The following is a 20,462-nucleotide window of genomic DNA, read 5'->3' on the forward strand; positions in this document are numbered from 1 at the left end:
GAGAGGGGGAGCTCAGCGCGTTTATCTCAGGGCGCTTGGGAAAATCCCTTTGGGCTGGGCAGGAGGAGGAGGAGGAGAAGGGGGAGGAAGATGACGGTGTAGGAAGGACGGGCGAGGCCATTCCCTGCTGGGTTTGCAAAGGAGAGCGGAGGTGTGCTGTCCCCACCCTGCCCGGGCTGCGCTTTCTCCCCGGACCTGCCGGACCGGTCCCATCGCCCCGAAGGCACCAGAGCCCCTCTGAAAACCCTCTGAAAACATCACGGGGTGATGCCCGAGCGGAGCAGGAGCATCTGTGCTGCTCTGGGGGGTTTCCCCGCTGGGGAAAAGGGGTTTTTTTGGATGGAGTTGTGCTGGGAGTGGTTCCTCCAAGGTTTCGCCGGAGTCAGCAGTGTAGCGTTCTTATCTCTGCAGCTTAGCGTTCTTATCTCTGCAGCGTGCCTCTGCTCACGCTCTCACAGCGAAGGGTGAAGGATTCTGTGCCGAAGCCGTGGTGCCAGAAGGGTTAAAGCAGCCACACGCAGGGGCTTTGAACCCCGGCTTAACTCGGAGCCGTGACTTTGTGTTTAACTTTCGGCTCTCCCCGCTCATCTGAGCCACGGATCCTTCCCACGAGAGGCACGGTCCGGAGGCAGGAAGCTCTGCCCACGGCCTCTGCTTGCTTTGGCATGGTTTTTCCAGCGAGCTCTGCTGTATTTTTAGCTTGCCGGAAGCTCCCCCTGCTTATCAGCAAACTACTCAGTGCGCTGCCCGCACGAAATCCCCACTGCCGAGGTGGGACGGCACCAGAGAGAACAGAAAGACCCCCTCCATCCCTGGCAGAGCCCCTTGGGGGATCTTCACCAGGGTGTCCAGCCCAGACGCTGCGGTGTTGGGCTCCCCGGGTGCCACCACCCAGCGTTGGCGTGGCCTGGTGGGTTTGGCATGTGCCTGGCACGGCCCCGGTGCTGCTGGGAGCCCTGGCCGGCCGTGTTGATCCAGACTTGGGGTTATTTGAGGTGAAACAGCCCCTGGCACTGGCGTAGCCAAAGCCAACTCGGCGGCTTCCTGCCGTGCGAAGGACGGCTGCTCCCGCCCGGGATGTTCGTTCCTGGCACAGCTCCAAAAACCCCCTCTCCTCCTTGTGCCGCTTCCTTCAGTGTGGGCAAGCTGTGCCATGGCAGCCAGGGACACCCTGCCTGTCCCACCGCGGGCGTGGTGCCCTCCGCGGGTGGTGGAAATCCCAAACGGTCCCCGTGAGTGATTTCGAAAGCGGGTGGCGGGGTGGGGACGTGGGTAGGCATGGTGGAAAGCGGTGGCCCGCTGAGCAGAGCCGAGCTGCTCGTCTCTCACGCAGCCGGGCAGAACCCGCGTGGCTCGTCTGTGTATTCATCCCCCCCCCGGTCAGAAAATGACATGGGGAAAGGGGAACTAAAGGAAACAGAGGGGAAAAATTAGGGCTGGGGCATGTGGGGATGCTCACGGCTCTTCTCTCTCCCTCCTCACAGACAGGTTCGGCGGGCAAGGCGGTTGATGGACCCAGCAGAAGCCAAATGGAAGAAGGGCCAATTAATTATGTGGAAGAAAGGCGGCTGAACGAGGGCAGCGGGTTCAGCCTGGTGAATGGGGGCCAGCCGGAGGCGGGGGGTACCGTGCTGATGGAGCCCAGCAGGTGGTCACCGGGCCAGCCGCCCGCCACTGGCAAAGCCCACTTGGAAGACGTCCGGAACCTGGTGGCCTTCTCAGCGGTGGCCGAAGCCGTTTCCTCCTACCGGCTCCCGCCGCCGGGGTCGCCGTCGCTGCTGTACGAGAAGTTCGACTCGGAGATGAGCCGGGGCAGGCTGGGCACGGCGGACGGGGTGCCGCGGGGCGAGGACCTGCAAGCCCTCAAGGCCGCCCTGGCTTTGGCCAAGCACGGTGTGAAGCCCCCCAACTGCAACTGCGACGGCCCCGAGTGCCCCGACTACCTGGAATGGCTGGAGCAGAAGATCAAGACGGCTCTCGGAGAAGAGCCGGTGTCACCGCGGCCCCGCGCCGCCGCCGTCCCCCCGCCTCCTCCCCCAGAAGGTGCTATCGACCCCCAGCCGGTGCCTGAGGCTGCCGAGCCGTGCCCGCCCGACAGCCTCCCCTTTTCCCAGAGTGCGTTGACCATCGCCAAGGAGAAGAACATCAGCCTGCAGACCGCCATAGCCATCGAAGCCCTCACGCAGCTCTCAGCCGCCCTGCCCCAGCCCACGGGTGATGGGCAGCCCCCACCGCCGCCCCCCGCCGTCCCCTTCGGCCCTGGCCCCCTCTGCCCGCCGGGGGCCGCGTGGCAGCGAGGGGATGAGCCCCGCTACCCACCGGAGCCGGGAGCGGCACCTGAGCCATTTTTCGGCGCGGCACCTCCGCGGGGGAACTTCGCGGCCTCTTGGGGGCTGGAGGCCGAGGGGGCAACGGGGGCTGGAGACCCCATGGCAGAGCTGGAGCAGCTGCTGGGTAATGCTGACGACTACATCAAGGCGGCTTTCAAGAGACCCGAAGCAACGGCTGGCAAAGCGACAGCCCCCAAAACGGAACCCCCCGAGCGAGCACCCAGCAAAGAAGCACCGGGTGGGCCCCGCTTGCCGCCGGTGCCGCCGGAGCCCAACCTGCACAAGAAGACGCAGCTGGTCCTGCAGCAGCACCTCCACCACAAGCGCAGCCTCTTCCTCGAGCAAAGCCTGGCGGCGGCGTCGCCCCCAGAGCGGCCGAGCGGCTGGTGGGCCCCTGGTGCCCCCGCCGCGCCCCCCAAGCCCTTCGAAAAGCAGCCCAAAGAGAAGAAGAAGAAAACGCCGCCTGAAAAGCCCCCGCCAGCCAAACCTCTCCGCAAGCAAGTGCAGATCAAGAAGGCGAAGCAGAAGGACTCACAGCCGCTCTTCCCGCCCCTCTGGCAGATCAGCCTGGAGGGGTTTCGGGCGCCCGCCGATCCCCCCGCCGAAGAGATGCAAACGGAGCCGCCGCCGCCGGCCTTCCCGCACCAGCCTCTTGCACTACCCCTGCCCGCAGCATGCCCCCCGCCACCAAACCCCCTGGACGGCGTCCCCCCGGCTTCCGATTCTCAGGAAAGGGGTGCCCCCGGAGGGGGCCCCCAAATTCACTCGGCGCCGGCGGGCTCGACCGGCTCGGAGGAAGCGCCGGCTGCGCCCCTGCCGGTCGGCTCGGCTCCCATCATGGTGGATGACAAGTTGGAAGAGCTCATCCGACAATTTGAAGCTGAATTTGGGGAGAATTTCAACCTGCCGCCCCCTGAGACGCCTGCCCCACTGCCGGGGGCGCCAGCACCAGCCCCGCAAGGGTCTCCCACCGCGGCCACCGCCGCCGGCCCGGCTCCCACTCCCAGCAGCGCTCCCCAAGCCAGACCCAAAAGCGTCTCTCCAGGGAAGGGGCCGCTGTCAGAGCCACCCTTCACTGCCCGCTCCCCCAAACAGATCAAAATCGAGTCTTCTGGTGCTATCACCGTGGTGTCTACCACGTGTTTTTACTCTGAGGAAAGCCAAAACCCAGACGTGGACGATGTCGACAGAACGCCCACCAAGGACGAGGTGCCGCTGACGCCGACCCTGAGCGGCTTCTTGGAGTCTCCACTGAAATACCTGGACACGCCAACCAAAAGCCTCCTGGACACCCCTGCCAAGAGGGCGCAGGCTGAATTCCCCACCTGTGACTGCGTTGGTGAGCGAGCAGCCGTGCTGGGGGGGTGGTGGGGAGGGCGGCAGAGGTGGCTTTGCAGGGTGGGGTTGACCTGGGTCAGTAAGGGAAGCCATGGCATCAGCAAAGCCCCGATTTCTGGGGAGGTAAGACACTCATGTGGTGAAACCCCGGTGCTGTGGAACTTCCTTTTGGTTTCTCTCCTTCTCACTTGTTTTTACAGTTGGATGGAAATGCCGAGTGCCCGCCTGAGTCAGCGTGGGGGTGGCACTGGTGCCACTGGCTGTACCGAGGTGGGGGGTTGGATGAGCAGCAAAACCAAAGGGCTCTTGGGTTTTCCTTCTCTTTAACCTCAACCAGCTGAATCCATGGTGGTCCCAGTGCAAAAACCCATCTAAACTTCCTCTCACCTGGTTATTCCTGGTGTTTTCAGCCAAATTGGCTGGTTCAGGTTGCTTTGAGTAACCCAAACTTTGGCTTGATGCTTGTGCTTATCATTGGAGAAATAACTTGCTGCTGGGATGCTGCCTTGTTCACTGGCCAATCCCACTGGGGTGCATTGAAAAATCACCAAACTCTTGGATTTGTGGGGTTCTTTGTGGTTATTTTTTGTGTGCATTGGCATTTGTCAGGCTTTGCAGCAAGTGCTAGAGAATTCCTACCCAGTCCTTCTAGTCCACCTCCATCCGAGCGTGGGGAGCTGGATATTCCCTCCCCAGTATTTAGACTGGACCTGTGTGCTCCCCTGGGAGCAGCAAGGTGAGGATTTGGGGGCATCCAGCTGGAAAAACGAGCCCCTCACTGCTGGGAGAGGATGCCCTGGGCTAAGCACAAGCTGCACTTTATTAGTGGAGCTTATGATTATTTATTTATTTGCTTGTAAACAGCAGCAGGAATGAGCCCAAACTCCACGGAGAGGAGGGAGAGCTTTCCTGAAGCCACTCAAACCCAACCTCGGAGTTTGCCAGGAAAAGATTTGTTTGGGGGCTGGGAGAGGGGGGATTCCCCCCCTTCCGCTTCTCTGTTTTTTCAGGGAAAAGCTGTGGGAGAAAGAAATGCAGCAGGAGAGGGCTCGGTGCTTTATTGGGCACGGGAGCTGTTGGAGGCTGTAATAAAATGAGCTTTTTCCAAGCATCCCATATTGATCCCTGTCTGGACAGCTGCAGCCCAGCTGAGCCCGGCTTTCTCCTCGGCCTGGCTCCCGGCCAGCTGGACATGATGGGAATGAAAATCAGGGTGGTGAGAGCAGAGGGATGCAAAGACAGATCCGCCCCGGCCGTGGTGCAGGACACATCCCAGACGGTGGTTTTGGAGCATCCCGGGGGTTTGCTTTGTGCAGGGCTGTGTGCCAGTGTCCTTCTCCTGCAGCCCCAGGATCCTCCTGCAGCCCCAGGATCCTCTGCAGCCCAAATCCTTCTCCTGCAGCCCAAATGCTTCTCCTGTAGCCCCAGTCCTTCTCCCAGAGCCCCCTTATCCTTCTGCCATATCACAAATACTTCTCCTGTCGTCCAAACCCTTCTCCCACAGCCCAAATCCTTCTCCTGTAGCCCAAATCCTTCTCCCAGAGCCCAGATGCTTCTGCCATAGCCCAGATCCTTCTCCTGTAGCCCAAATCCTTCTCCTGTAGCCCAAATCCTTCCCCTGTAGCCCTCTTACCCTCCTGCCTCTCCCCCATGCAGCAGCTCCTTCCTCACACGGGCTCAGCCAGCTCAGGGCATCCCATGAGCATCCCCAAATCCTCTGGGAAAGCCTGAAGAGTTCCCTGCCCCCAAAATCATCCCATGGTGCCTGTGAGAGGTTCTGGACAGGAGCCCTGGGGTGGGAGCAGGATGAGGAGGGGGTTTGGAATCTGCATCTCCCACCCAGCAGAGCTCCAGTGGCCAGAGCAGATTCCCTGGATGGAGCTGTGCTTCCAAGGGCTGTGGCTGCTCAGGGTTTTTTTTGGGTCCCAAAAAGGGGTGGGTGTCGATGGGTGAGGGTTCTCCAGCAGCATTTCAGTGCTGGCAGAATCTTCCAGAGCAGGGAATGAGGAGCTGCTGTTGACAAACCCTTTATTTTTGGTGCAGAAGAGCTCGGTTTGAGGGGATTTGGGTGTTTGGAATCCTTTGGGGCAGCCAGCAGAGGTGCAAACCCCGCAATCTCTGTTCCCCCTCCTGTCTCTGCAGAGCAAATCGTGGAGAAGGATGAGGGGCCCTATTACACCCACCTGGGCTCGGGGCCCACCGTGGCCTCCATCCGGGAGCTCATGGAGGAGCGGTAAGAGCCCCTCACCGGGCTGGGGTCCTGTCAGGGGAGTGGGGACAGTGACTGGGGTCCTGTCTGGGGAGTGGGGACTTGAGAGAGTGAGTAGGGTCCTGTCAGGGTCAATGGGGGCTTGAGAGAGCAAGTGGAGTCCTGTCAGGGGTCTGGGGACTTGGGAGAATCAGTGGGGTCCTGTCAGGGTGACTGGGGGCTCCTGAGGGTGACTGTGGGTTCTTGAGGGTGACTGGGGTCCTGTCAGGGTGACTGGGGGCTCCTGAGTGTGACTGTGGGCTCCTGAGGGTGAGTGGGGGCTCTTGAGAGTGGCTGGGGTCCTGTCAGGATGACTGTGGGCTCCTGAGGGTGACTGTGAGTTCCTGAGGGTGGCTGGTATCTGGTCAGGGTGGCTGGGGTCCTGTCAGGGTGACTGGGGGCTCCTGAGGGTGACCAGGATCCTGTCAGGGTGACTGGGGGCTCCTGAGGGTGACTGGTGGCTCGTGAGGCTGACTGGGGCTCCTGAGGGGCCCATGAAGGCGACTGGGGCTCTCTGGGGCCATGGGGCTGACGGCTGTGCCCCGGCAGGTATGGTGAGAAGGGCAAGGCCATCCGCATCGAGAAGGTCATCTACACAGGCAAGGAGGGCAAGAGCTCCCGGGGCTGCCCCATCGCCAAGTGGGTGAGTGCCTCTCGTCCCCAGGCCTGTCCCCTCCGTGCCCAGCCACCAGGAGCTCCCTGTGCTGTGGCCACCATGGCCAGGGAGGGATTTATGGCTGGCAAGGAGGAATTGAGGGAACCTCACTCCCTGGGGATCCCCATGCTCGGCACCTGGGGAACGGCATGTCCAGTGCCCAAAGCCTTCTCCCACAGCCCAAATCCTTCTCCCATAGCCCAAATCCTTTTCCTGCAGCCCAAATCCTTTTCCTGTAGCCCAAACCATTCTCCTGCAGCCCAAATCCTTCTCCCATAGCCCAGATCCTTCTCCCGTAGCCCAAACCCTTCTCCCACAGCCCAGATCCTTCTCATGTAGCCCAAATCCTTCTCCCATAGCCCAAACCCTTCCCCTGTAGCCCCCTTACCCTCCTGCCTCTCCCCCATGCAGCAGCTCCTTCCTCACAGGGGCTCAGCCAGCTCAGGGCATCCCGGGGGATCCCTGTGGGATTCCCCAGGCTCAGGGCATCCCAGGGGATTCCTGTGGGATTTCCCAGGCTCGGGGCATCCCTGTGGGATTCCCCAGGCTCAGGGCATCCCGGGGGATTCCCCAGGCTTGGGGCATCCCGGGGGATCCCTGTGGGATTCCCCAGGCTTGGGGCATCCCGGGGGATCCCTGTGGGATTCCCCAGGCTTGGGGCATCCCTGGGGATCCCTGTGGGATTCCCCAGCCTGGGAGGTCTGAGCGGGCCCCTGCGCTCCCCAGGTGATCCGCAGGCACAACCAGGAGGAGAAGCTGCTGTGCCTGGTGCGGCACCGTGCCGGCCACCACTGCCAGAACGCCGTCATCATCATCCTCATCCTGGCCTGGGAGGGCATCCCCCGCACGCTGGGGGACACGCTCTACCAGGAGCTCACCGACACCCTCACCAAGTACGGCAACCCCACCAGCCGCCGCTGCGGCCTCAACGACGAGTGAGTCCCACCGGCGGCACAGCCCGGGGCGGGGAGGCGAGATGCGGGGTGTGGGAACGGGGTATGGGAATGGGATGTGGGAACGGGGTACGGGATATGGGAATGGGATGTGGGAATGGGGTGTGGGAATGGGGTACGAGGTACAGGATCTGGGGTGTGGGAATGGGGTACAGGAAGGGGGTACGGGGTACAGGTACAGGAATGGAATGTGGGAATGGGACGGGGTATGGGATATGGGTTACAGGATACAGGAACGGAAAAGGAATGTGGGAATGGGGTATGGGAACGGGGTACGTGATACGGGATGTCGTGTGTGGGAACGGGGTACAGGAACAGGGTACGGGGTACAGGAACAGGAATGGAATGTGGGAATGGGGTACAGGAATGGGGTATTGGATATGGGGTACAGGATACAGGAACAGGAATGGAATGTGGGAATGGGGTACAGGAATGGGGTACGGGATACAGGAACCGAGTGTGGGAACGGGGTATGGGAATGGGGTGTGGGAACGGGGTACGGGATATGGGAATGGGATGCGAGAATTGGGTGTGGGAACAGGGTACAGGAGTGGGGTACGGGAATGGGATACGGGAACAGGGTGTGGGAATGGGGTATGGGAATGGGGTGTGGGAACAGGATACGGGAACGGGATGTGGGAATGGCATGGGGTACGGGAATGGAATGTGGAAATGGGGTATGGGAACAGGATGAGGGAACAGGATGAGGGAACGGGATGTGGGAATGGGGTACAGGAATCGGATGTGGGAATGGGATGTAGGAACGGGATGCGGGAATGGGGTACAGGAGTGGGATGCAGGAATGGGGTACAGGAGTGGGATGTGGGAATGGGATGCGGGGCTCCCTCCCGTTCCCAGAGCTGCCGTCACCGCGCGGCACCGGCGGCTGACGCTCCCTCACCGTGTTCCCCCCCCAGCCGGACCTGCGCATGCCAAGGCAAGGACCCCAACACCTGCGGTGCTTCCTTCTCCTTCGGCTGCTCCTGGAGCATGTACTTCAACGGCTGCAAATACGCCCGCAGCAAAACTCCCCGCAAGTTCAGGCTGGTGGGAGACAATCCCAAAGAGGTGGGTGGAGCGGGGCCAGCGCCAGCGGGGTGGTGGTTTGGAGCTCCTTTCCTTCAGGACTCTGAAAATAGGATTCCTTGTGGGGTTTTTTATGGGCTAGAAATGAGGAAAGGAAAGGGGGCATGAATGGGGCCACTGTAGAAATCCCAGAGGGCTCTTTGGTCAAACACAACAGACAGTGAGGCTGGAGCTTGAACGGCCAAATCCTCATGGGGAATTTAAGCCACGTGCTTTGTGCCGTGGTGGATATCGTGGGAAGGGTTGGCTGCCGTGTGGTGTCTGTGGGCTCTGTCCCCAATTCCATCCCTGCTGCCAAAACCCCTGGGTAACATCCTCCTCTTTTCCCTACCACAGGAAGAGCTGCTCCGGAGAAGCTTTCAGGACTTGGCCACCGAGGTTGCTCCGCTTTACAAGAGGCTGGCACCGCAAGCCTACCAAAACCAGGTCCTGGTCATCCCAGCCCTTGGCACACACAGCTGGAATGGGTTTGGGGCGGTGCTGTTGGGGGGATTTTGGGTGACCAGATCCTCTTTCCACAGGTCACCAACGAGGATGTAGCCATCGACTGCCGGCTGGGCTTGAAGGAGGGGAGGCCGTTCTCGGGGGTGACGGCGTGCATGGACTTCTGTGCTCACGCTCACAAGGACCAGCACAACCTCTACAACGGCTGCACCGTGGTAAGCAGGCTTTTCGAGGTGCTCCCCCCTAATTTGGGATGCTCCTTCTTGAGGGGCTCCATCCCCAGTTGTCCCACTCTGGTGACTCCAGGTGTTTGGTGTGGGCACACCTCACATGAGCTGCTCAGATCTAACAGGGACCAGCACCTACTTTTGTCCAACCCAAACCCCATGAGAGGTTTCCAAATACCAGATGGGGACCAGAGCAGGCTGGGGGGATGACATGCTGATGTGGCTTCACATCAGTGTGGGCAAGAAGTGGGAAGTTTGGCTTATCCAGCACGGGCCACATCCATCAGCATCCCACTGACAGCACCTGCTCTGGCCAGGTCTGCACGCTGACGAAGGAAGACAATCGTGTGGTGGGGAAAATTCCCGAAGATGAGCAGCTGCACGTCCTCCCCCTCTACAAGATGTCCAGCACGGATGAGTTCGGCAGTGAGGAGAACCAAAACGCCAAGGTGGGCAGCGGGGCCATCCAGGTGCTCACGTCCTTCCCCCGCGAGGTCCGCAAGCTGCCCGAGCCCGCCAAGTCCTGCCGGCAGCGGCAGCTGGAAGCCAGGAGAGCTGCTGCCGAGAGGAAGAAGCTGCAGAAAGAGAAACTGATGACGCCAGAGAAAATCAAGCAGGAAGTGCTCGAGCTCCCCACGCTCCAGCCAAATGCAGGTAATGGGGGCAGAGGTGAGGTCCTGCCACCCCGAGCCGCCCGGAACGCGCGCGAGGGGATGGGGATGTGGTTGGGGACGTTTTTGGGCCGCTGTGTTGTGGTGCTGGATGGCATCTCTGTGCCACCTGGGTTTTCACGAAGGTGTGAATCTATGCCGGTGCGCCAGGTGATGGCAAGCGATGCCACCCTCTGCAGTTGCCTGGCAAACCCATCACTGTGGGATTTCTTAGTCTGGCCGACTGTTTTGGGGTCCTGGCTCCCCTCCGGTGGCTTCCTCAGCCAGCAGGTCACGGGGGCTGTGTGTGCTGTCCCACAGGTATGGCGTTGAAAGGCGGGATACCCCCGCAGCCGCTGAAACCCTCCATCAAGGTGGAACCCCAGAGCCATTACAACGCCTTCAAGTACAATGGCAACGCCGTGGTGGAGAGCTACTCGGTGCTGGGCAGCTGCCGGCCCTCTGACCCGTACAGCATGAACAGTGTTTACTCTTACCATTCCTACTATGCACAGCCCAATCTGCCTTCCGTGAACGGGTTTCACTCCAAGTTCGCACTTCCCTCCTTCGGGTATTACGGCTTTTCCAGCAACCACGTGTTCCCCTCACAGTTTCTCAATTATGGGGCGCCCGAGAGGAGCGGGAGCAGCTGGGTCAGCAATGGCTACGAGAAGAAGCCCGACGTCTCGGCGCTGCAGGAGAACCTCAATCACACCTACGGGAACAGCAATTTCCCCGAGCCCGTCCCGCATGGCGTGCGGAGCAAAAACCATCACCAGCGCACCTACGAGCGAGCCAACCGCTACGCCAGCCAGCAGAAAGCAGCGGCGGCAACGGCTGGGGCGCACAGGACTAGCTCGGGCTCGGAGGAGGCACCGGCGTTTGCACAGAACTGTTTTGGCAGCCGGCCCATCAAGCAGGAGCCTCCAGATCCCCCGCCCGCCATTGAGCCCCTTCCCAGCGCCGCGGCCGTGCCTGGCACTGGCTTAACGTTGCCGGCCGTCCCTGCGCACGGCACGGCGCCGGAGCAGCGGTGGAGCCCCTTCAAGGCGCCCCGCGGCACGGCTTCCCCTGAGAGGACTAGCACGGCCGAGGGCTCATGGAGCACGCTGGCGCCGGGCTCGGGCGGGCAGGAGAAGCTGAGCGCCTTCGACGCCGCCGTGCGCTTGCCACCGCCGGAGAAGCAGTGGTCCAACGTCCTGGCGGGAGAGCCAGTGGCGGCGGCGCACGGCTCGGGCTTGCTGCCGAAACCGTGGAGCCCCTGCAAGCTGGGGGAGACGGCGCTGGCCGGCACGGGCACCCCGAGCCTGCTGGGGTCACTGGGGTTCAGCTCGGCTCTGCCAGGGCTCCCCGGCTTCACCGAGGAGCCTTGGGGCTCTGTGAAGGTGGAGGAGCAGAGGACATCGGCACCCAGCCCGGGGCTGCCGGAGAAGCCGTGGGAGGCAGCGGTGGGTGAGAAGGGGGCGGCAGGGCCCCACCAGGAGAAGCCGTGGGACCCCTTTGGCCTGGAGGAGGATCTGCCGGAGAAGGCAGTGAAGGAGGAAGAGGAAGAGGAGGAAGAAGAGGAGGAGGAAGAGGAAGAGGAGTGGTCGGACAGCGAGCACAACTTCCTGGATGAGAACATCGGCGGAGTGGCCGTGGCGCCCGCCCACGGCTCCATCCTCATCGAGTGCGCCCGCCGCGAGCTCCACGCCACCACCCCACTGAAGAAACCGAACCGCTGCCACCCCACCCGCATCTCCCTCGTCTTCTACCAACACAAGAACTTGAACCAGCCCAACCACGGCCTGGCGCTGTGGGAGGCCAAGGTGAAGCAGCTGGCGGAGCGGGCTCGGGCACGGCAGGAGGAGGCGGCGCGTCTGGGGCTGCCGCCGGACGCCAAAGCCTTTGCCAAGAAGCGCAAGTGGGGCGGCGCGTTGGCGACCGAGGCACCCAGCAAGGAGAGGAGGGACTCGGTCCCCACGCGGCAGGCGGTGGCCATCCCCACCAACTCCGCCATCACTGTGTCCTCCTACGCCTACACCAAGGTGACGGGCCCCTACAGCCGCTGGATCTGAGACCGAGGCGACTGCCATGGCCCCATCTTACCTCAACCCTCGGCAGCGCCGCAGCCCGGCGTTGCTTCGTGGTGCTTTCTCCTCGGCTGTTGGGGAGAAGAAAACAAAAGTAAATAGACGAAACCGAAGCGAAACACAACAACCACAAAAAAAAAAAAAAAAAAAAAAAAAAAAAATCCAACCCATAGGAAACGAGCCCAACGTGCGCGCTTGGGAGCAGCGGAGCCAGCGCGGGCTCACGCCGTTGGAGAGCTGCGCCCAGCGAGGAGCTGGCAAACCAAGCAAAACTTGGTTAAAAAACCCAAGAGGAATGATGCTGTTTGATGATTTTAGGTAATCTCATATTTATATCTCCATGTTTTTTAATCTAGCCTCGGATGAATTTCCTAGCGTCCTTTCGCAAGGAGAGGTTTTTAATTCCACTTAAAATGGCCTGTTTGTTGGATTTGATTTTATTTTGTTTTTTACTCCGATGACAACGATGAAGCTGATCTTCGAAAGAGAAGCCAACAAAAACCACCCTAATCATGAATCCAAACCAACCTGAACACCAAACCAGCTCAGAGGCAAGAGGTGACTCCCTCCAGCTCTGCCTCATGGGGGGCTGGTGGGACCGTGTGCTTTACTGTCAGCCGGACACGCTGAACATCCAATTATTTTTATTCCAAGGACCTAAAAATACCAATTTTGCAGCTCGAGGAGTCCTTTCTCACAGCAACGGGAGCCCGCGAGCGAGCGGGCTGTCCCGGGACAGCACGTCTCCACCCGGCTCCTCGCCTCCGGCGGGATCGGCTCTGCCGCCGCAGAGCAAGCCGGTGCCTCTCCTGGCGCCGGAGACCTCAGGACACGTCCGGGCTGGAGAGCGCCGCTGCCGGGGGGCTGCGCTCGGGCTCGGACTTGGGGCTCCTTTGCCCACGGCCTCCGTGGCGAGCGGCAGCAGCGGCGTCTCCATAGGAGCCGACGGGACAAAAACAGAAGAAAAAAAAGAAGAAAAAAAAAAAATACAAAGAACAGGAAAAAAAACACAAACCACAACCCCAAACTGTGAATAGCGAGTGTTGCTCTCTGTACATCACTGTTGCTAAAGTCTGGTGCTTTCCGTCTCCGGGGGACTTTCTCCGTGCAATCGGCTCTGGGAAGAGCGAATCCCAAGACTTGGCTGGCCAAAACCCCGCCGGGTCCGCCTTCCCCGCTGGTGCCGGCGAGCCGCGGCCAGTGCCGCCGGGGCTCGGTGCTCTTTTCTCTTCCCGGGTGCCATCCCTCCTTCCTACGGATCACCGTTCTTCCCTCAAAAAAACAAAACAAAAACCCCAACCCAACCAATAACCCAGCAACGACGACAACCGCGTGGTGCTTTTCGAACACTCTCAGTCGAGACTTCCCGCCCGGCGTTGGGACGGATGGAGCGCGGCCGAGCCGCCCCGCGGCTCACCAGGAGCGCGGCGTGGCCGGCGCCTGGCGTCCCCGAGCGGGGTCGTTGCTTTTGCACTTTGAGGTGCCTTTTGGAGAGCCAGCGAGGCAGCGCCGACGCCGTCGCCGTGCGGGATCACCTCGTGTTTTACCGTCACCCTCCTTCCCCCCTCGCGCACGGGCACGGATCAGCAGGATCTCGGTAAAGCAGCCTGAACATTGACGTGGTCTGATTTTAAACCTGTAAATAGGGAAAGAAATTTTTTTAAAAGCACTTTCACCTAGATTAAAAAAAAAAAAAAAAAGGAAGCGAAACTTAAAAAAAGCAAACAACTCCCCTCTTTCCTCTCCCCCCACTCCCCCCCCCAACTTGAAGCAGTATGTTTTAAACAAGATTATCGTGGGAGAAGTGTAAATAGTGGCAGAATATTTAACATGCTTTGTCCGTCCTTCATCATTAATGAAATTTTTTTTTTGTTTGTTTGTTTTTGGGGGGTTTTTTTTTTGTTTTTTGTTCATTTTTTAACCGTAATCTGTAAAGTCGCGTATATTTGACAAGGAAACTCAACAAGCTATTCCCGCTTTTCTTAGAAATACCCAATAGCATATCAGGATTGTAAGTGTCAGATTTTAGGGACACCGGCGGGCGATGCTGGGGACCCGCCGTGTCGCCGTGGTTCGGAATGCGGGGCGGGGACGATCCGGGGCCGGGTTCGGGTGCCGGCCCCGTTGGCGTCGCCCGGGGTCTCTGGCTGGCGTGACGGGGGTGCCTTGGAGGAGAAGAAGCGTTGGGAGAAGGCGATGGTCCGTGGAACCTGTCTAAGTCCTGCTTCCTCAGAGGTTTTTCGGTGCAGGGAGGGGTCAGTCCGGCACGGCGGGTTCGGCCCAGGAGAGCGGGGAGCTGCCGGCGCCGCGGGTCGGGGAGCGAGAACTGCTGCAGTCTCAACGTTTTTACACTACATAAACTTTGTCTAACCTACCTCAACTCTCAGTCATTACGAATTCGCACGCTTCAGACTTCTACACAAACTCGAAATCTATGCACAGCTCTTTACCCCTTGCTGCTGAGAGGCTGTTTCCAAGCAAAATCTTTTCCCTTTACCCGTCCTGGCGGCCGCACTCGTCCCACCCGTGCCGAAGCCGCGGGGGTCGCGGAGCTCGGGGGAGGGATGTTTTTAATGAGTGGGATGTGGGGACCTGGTTTTGCAGCAGGTCGTGGCCACATTGGTGCTAGAACAACACCCGTGGTGGAAACCCCAGGGAGGGCTCGGCACGGGGAGCCACGACCGGCTCCTCTGTCCCGCTTTGGTTTTTCTGGCCGCGGTGCTTCGCCTTGGGCAGGAAACGGGGGATGCAATTTGGGTCCCCCTCCATCTCGATGCTCTCGGCATGAGGCATGGGAAGGAGAAGGAAACCAGAATCCCTGAGGTGCCTCAATTGCTGATTTTTCCTTTTAATACTGGAGTACGCTTTGTGGGCTCTATAAGGCATATTTTTATTAAATGAAATCTTGTAATACAAACGGTGCTATGGTGTTTTAACAAACTGTATCACGCTTCTGCCTGATTCCATCTCGCTGAGGTGCTACTAATGTATATATCAAATTAAGGAACCAAGATAAACAAAAACAAAAACAAAACAAAAAAAAAAATTAAGCAATGTCGTTGAGAAGGAAGTTTACTTTTCCGGAGCGACAGCTCGAGGCGTGCCGGGAGCCGGTTGGGTTTATGCAAACTGAAAGAGGCGCCGCGTCGCAGTGGAGCCGTTCCCTGCGGGTCCGGGGCAGGCGTGGTCCTGGGATGAGGTGCTAGAGGTGACATCCGGGTGTGGGGCTCTGCCAGGTGTCCACAGTGCTCAAACAGGGTGCTCGGCCAGGTGTGTGGTCAGTGGTGCTCAACCATGATGCTTGGACAGGTGTGTGGTTATGGTACCTGGCCACAGCACTCGGCCAGGTGTGTGGTCATGGTGCTCAGCCGTGGTGCTTGGCCATGTGTGTGGTCATGGTGCTTGGCTGCGGTGCTTGGACAGGTGTGTGGTCATGGTGCTTGGACAGGGTGCTCGGCCAGGTGTGTGGTCATGGTGCTCAACCACAGTGCTTGGCCAGGTGTGTGGTCATGGTGCCTGGCCACAGCACTCGGACAGGGTGCTCGGACATGGCGTGTGGACATAAGTGTTCGGGCACGGTGCTCGGCCACACGTGGTGGTTGTGGTGCTCGGACGCGGTGCTTGGACGTGGTGCTCGGTCACACATCATAGACGCAGCGCTCAGACTCGGTGCTCAGGCTCAAAATGCTCAGCCACAGGTCATGGACGTAGGGTGGTCTTGGACGTGGTGCTCAGGAACAGTGCTCAGCCACTCCTTGTGGACACGGTGCTCAGACGTGGCGCTCGGCCGTGGTGCTCAGTGCGGTGCTCAGACGTGGTGCGTGGACGTGGTGCTTGGTCCCCGTGCTTGGCCACTCATGGTGGACGTGGTGCTTGGACGTGGTGTTTGGTCCCAGTGCTTGGCCACACATGATGGACGTGCTCAGACGTGGTGCTCGGACATGGTGCTCGGACATGGTGCTCAACCGTGGTGCTTGGACACGCATCGTGAACACAGTGCTCAGGCACGGCGCTCGGATGTGGTGCGTGGACATGGTGCTGTGTTTGGTGCTTGGACTTGGTGCATGGACATGGTGCTTGGGCACGGTGCTCTGCTGTGGTGCTTGGACATGGTGTGTGGACATGGTGCATGGACGTGGTGCTTGACCGCAGTGCTCAGACATGGTGTGTGGACATGGTGCTCGGACACGGTGCATGGACACGGTGCTTGACCGCAGTGCTCGGACATGGCGTGTGGACATGGTGCATGGACATGGTTCTTGGACATGGTGCATGGACATGGTGCTCGGGCATGGTGCTCAGCCATGCATCATGGACGTGGTGCTCAGCCGTGCTGTGTGGACATGGTGTGTGGACAGTGCTTGACCACAGTGCTCAGACCTGGTGCTCGGACATGGTTAATGGACATGGTTCGTGGACATTGGTGCTCAGACATGGTGAGTGGACGTGGTGCGTGGACCTTGGTGCTCAGACATGCTGGACATTGATGCTTGGACATGGTGAGTGGACATTAGTGCTCGGCCATGCACTGTGGACGTGGTGCTCAGACGTGGTGGGTGGACACGGTGCTCAGACGTGGCACACAGACACGGGTGCTCTGCTTGGTGCTTGGACTCGACTCGGTGCTCGGCCGTGGTTCCTGGACCCGTGCTCGGCCGTGGTGCTTGGACATGGCCCATGGCCATGGTGCTTGGCCACGATGTGGTTTGACCACATGTTGTGGACATGGTGCTTGAGCGTGGTGCTCCATGGTGGTGCTCGGGCACAGTGGTGGACACGGCATTTGGCCACACGCCCCAGACACGGTGCTCGGCCACGGTGTGTGGACACGGCGCTCAGCCATGGATCTTGGACACGACGTGTGGACACGGTGGTGGGGCATGGAGCATGGACATGGTGCTCAGACATGGAGCATGGACATGATGGTTGGGCACAGAGCATGGACACGGTGGTTGCCCAGAGCATGGACAGTGCTCGGACACGGAGCATGGACATGGTGGTTGAGCACAGAACACGGACACGGTGGTTGCCCACCCTGCGTGGGCATGGAGCATGAACACGGTGGTTGCCCAGAGCATGGACACCATGGCTGAGCACAGAGCATGGACATGGTGGTTGGGCACAGAGCATGGACACGGTGATTGCCCAGAGCATGGACACGGTGGTTGCCCACTCTGCACAGGCACAGCACACAGCTCGGTGCTGCTCGGGCACCGGGCACCCCCATGGCACCGCCCGGCCGGGCCCGGTCCTGGCACTGCTCCCCTTCAGCACCAACCTTGAGCAGCCAACCCCGCGCTCCTGGTGCTCAGCACCGCACCAGCCCCATGTCCATCCTTGTGTCTGTCACCGTGTCCATCCTGTGTCCATCCCATGTCCATCTCTGCGTCCATGCCTGTGTCCATTATTGTGTCCATCTTAATGTCCATCCCTGTGTCCATCCCTGTGTCTGTCACTGTGTCCATCACTGCATCCATCCTGTGTCCATCACTGCATCCATCACTGCATCCATCCCGTGTCCATCCCTGTGTCCATCCCTGTGTCCATCACCATGTCCATCTCTGTGTCCGTCATTGCGTCCATCCCTGTATCCATCCCCGCATCCATCTCTGTGTCCATCCCTGTGTCCATCCCGTGTCCATCCCTGTGTCCATCCCGTGTCCATCACCGTGTCCCTCCCGTGTCCATCACCGTGTCCATCCCGTGTCCATCCCGTGTCCATCACCGTGTCTATCCCGTGTCCATCCTGTGTTCATCCCGTGTCCATCCTGTGTCAGTCACCGTGTCCATCCCGTGTCCATCCCGAGTCCATGCCGTGTCCATCCCGTGTCCAGCCCTGTCCAGGCTCCTGCAGCTCCTCGCTCTACCCCCGCTCCTCCCGCCTCCTTTGTTTCCCCTTCCCCTTTTTTTGGGTTGATTTTTGGTTTTTTGGGGTTTCTTGGTGCTACTTCCCCCCTGCGCCCCCCAGCAGATACCTCAGCCCCAGCCCCGGGTGCAGCTTTTCCGGGATCAGGGATCCTTTCCCGCATTGCTGAGATCCTTTCCTGCATTTCCGAGATCCTTTCCCACATTTCTGGGATCCTTTCCCGCATTGCCGAGATCCTTTCCCACATTTCTGGGATCCTTTCCCGCATTTCCGAGATCCTTTCCTGCATTTCCGAGATCCTTTCCTGCATTTCCAAGATCCTTTCCCACATTTCCGAGATCCTTTCCTGAATTTCTGGGATCAGGGATCTTTTTTCCTGCATTTCCAGGATCAGGGATCCTTTCCCGAATTTCTGGGATCCTTTCCTGCATTTCTGGGATCAGGGATCCTTTCCCACATTTCCAAGATCCTTTTTCCCACATTTCCGAGATCCTTTTTCCTGGATTTCTGAGATCCTTTCCTGCATTTCCGAGATCCTTTTTCCTGGATTTCTGGGATCCTTTCCCTCATTTCTGGGATCTGGGATCCTTTTGGGGTTTCCTCCTCCATTTCCCTCCTTTTCCCTTTCCCGCCAGGTTTTTCCCCGTTTCTGCGCCTCCTTCAGGGATTTTCGACCCCGCCGCAATTTCCTCATTTGGGTTCCGGGAGCGAGGAGGGTTTGTGGGTCCGTGGGGTTTTTTATTTTGGAAATTTTATTTTATTTCATTTCATTATTTTATTTTATTTCATTTGATTTCATTTAATTTTATTTGGAAATTCGATTTTATTTTATATTTTCTTTTGGAAATTCTTTTTTTTTTTAATTTGATTTTTTTTGGAAATTTTATTTCATTTTATTTTCTTTGAATTTTTTTTCTATTTTTTAAATTCCATTTTTTTAAATTTTATTTTATTTTGGAAATTTTATTTTATTTTATTTTAAAATTCTATTTTATTTTATTTTATTGGATTTTTTAAAAAAATTATTTTATTTTATTTTATTTTATTTTATTTTATTTTATTTTATTTTATTTTATTTTATTTTATTTTATTGCACCGTGGCAATTCCAAATTGACAACCTGAGCGCGTTTCTTGTGGGATTCAGGAATTCGGCCGGGGGCGGGGTGGCTGTTCCGGTGCTTTTGGGATTTTATTGGGATTTTTTTGGGATTTATTTGGGATTTTTTGGGAGATTGTTTTTTTGGGCTGTTCCGGCGCTTTTGGGATTTATTTTGGGATTTTTTGGGGTGTCCTGGAGATTTTTTGCATTTTTTTGGGGGTTATTCTGATGCTTTTTGGGATTTATTTTGGCATTTTTTTGGGATTGATTTTGGGGTTTTTTTGGGGTGTTCCGGTGCTTTCTGGGGTTTATTTTGGGATTTTTTTCTGGGGTGTTCTGGTACATTTTGGGATTTTTTGGGGGACTTATTTGGGGATTTTTTTGGGGGATTCTTTCGGGGGTATTCCAACATTTTTGGGATTTTTTCGGGGTGTTCTGGTGGTTTTTGCGATTTTTTTGGGGGGGTTATTCTGGTGCTTTTTGGGATTTATTTTGGGATTTTTTCCAGGGTGTTCCGGCGCTCTTTGGGGTTTTTTTGTGGATTCTTTCAGGGGTGTTCCGGCGCTTTTTGGGATTTTTTGGGGGATTTATTTTGGGATTTTTTCTGGGGTGTTCTGGCACTGTTTGGGATTTATTTTGGGATTTTTTTTGGGGGGGCTATTCTGCAGCTTTTAGGGATTTATTTTGGGATTTTTTTGGGGTGTTCCAGCATTGTTTGGGATTTTTTTGGGGGATTTATTTTGGGATTTTTTCCGGGGTGTTCTGGTACTTTTTGGGGTTTATTTTGGGATTTCTTCTGGAGTGTTCCGGTGTTATTTGGGATTTGTTTTGAGATTTTTTTGGGATTTTTTCTGGGATGTTCCGGCGCTGTTTGGGATTTATTTTGGGATTTTTTCCAGGGTGTTCCGTCGATTTTTGGGGTTTTTCTGGGACGGCAGCAGCTGCGGGGGAGGCACCGCGGGGGCGTCCCAAATTCCCTTTAGGATTTCTGGCTGGGCTCGCACTGGGGTTACTTGAAATGAAGTTTTCGGGGCGGATCGAGGAGCGGTAGAATTTTTTCCCACGTCTCAAGGCAATAGGATTAATTAATGAATGAATTAATTAACATGTAATTAAACTGTAGATACTCCTAGGACAGGAAATTGATGCCGATAATTTTATTTTGTATCGTTTTCCCTTTTTCTCTTTGTGTTGTTTTTCCCCTTTTCCCTCCTTTTCTTTCCCCCAGTGTTTCAATAAATTTATTTTTTAGGATTCCTAAAAATCGCAAGTTCAGATCCTCCCTCCCCTCTGGTTTTGGTTTTGTTTTTTTGGGGTTTTTTTTTTTGTTCTGTCGTTGTTTATTTTTAATTTGTATTTTATTCTGAGTTGGGCTGTGTTATTATTCCCGATACCTTTAAAATATTGTGGGTGTTTTAATAAATTTTATATTTATTTTTTGCACTCAACACGAGGCTCGGCTGCAATTCCTGCGGGATTGGGGTTTTGGGGTT

The 20,462-nt window shown here is 57.5% G+C and overlaps 1 protein-coding gene and 1 long non-coding RNA gene across 2 annotated transcripts; both read left to right on the forward strand.

Annotated features, from left to right (window-relative positions):
- The first annotated feature begins 1,506 nt into the window (after nt 1–1,506).
- TET3 (tet methylcytosine dioxygenase 3) lies at nt 1,507–15,330 on the forward strand. The gene is made up of 9 exons (XM_054000652.1): nt 1,507–3,669; nt 5,811–5,901; nt 6,466–6,559; nt 7,298–7,506; nt 8,442–8,592; nt 8,947–9,036; nt 9,132–9,269; nt 9,599–9,935; nt 10,253–15,330. Exons 1-9 carry the CDS (start codon nt 1,530–1,532, stop codon nt 11,986–11,988), a joined length of 4,986 nt encoding a protein of 1,661 aa, XP_053856627.1. The 5' UTR covers nt 1,507–1,529; the 3' UTR covers nt 11,989–15,330.
- Nucleotides 15,331–19,314: 3,984 nt separating this feature from the next.
- LOC128820208 (uncharacterized) lies at nt 19,315–20,417 on the forward strand. Its single transcript, XR_008440859.1, has 2 exons — nt 19,315–19,770; nt 19,869–20,417. It is a non-coding gene; the product is annotated as an uncharacterized LOC128820208 (long non-coding RNA).
- Nucleotides 20,418–20,462: the final 45 nt, after the last annotated feature.

This window comes from Vidua macroura, chromosome 28 (assembly GCF_024509145.1).
Source record: "Vidua macroura isolate BioBank_ID:100142 chromosome 28, ASM2450914v1, whole genome shotgun sequence".
In the NCBI taxonomy this organism is placed as follows: Eukaryota; Metazoa; Chordata; class Aves; order Passeriformes; family Viduidae; genus Vidua; species Vidua macroura.

What these genes read in the sequence shown, in the direction of transcription:
- TET3 (XM_054000652.1), top strand. Translation starts at nt 1,530, where the DNA reads ATGGAAGAAGGGCCAATTAATTATGTGGAAGAAAGGCGGCTGAACGAG. An exon ending in TCTACAACGGCTGCACCGTG is followed by an intron (nt 9,270 to 9,598) that starts GTAAGCAGGCTT and finishes TGCTCTGGCCAG; the next exon opens with GTCTGCACGCTGACGAAGGA. An exon ending in CACGCTCCAGCCAAATGCAG is followed by an intron (nt 9,936 to 10,252) that starts GTAATGGGGGCA and finishes GCTGTCCCACAG; the next exon opens with GTATGGCGTTGAAAGGCGGG.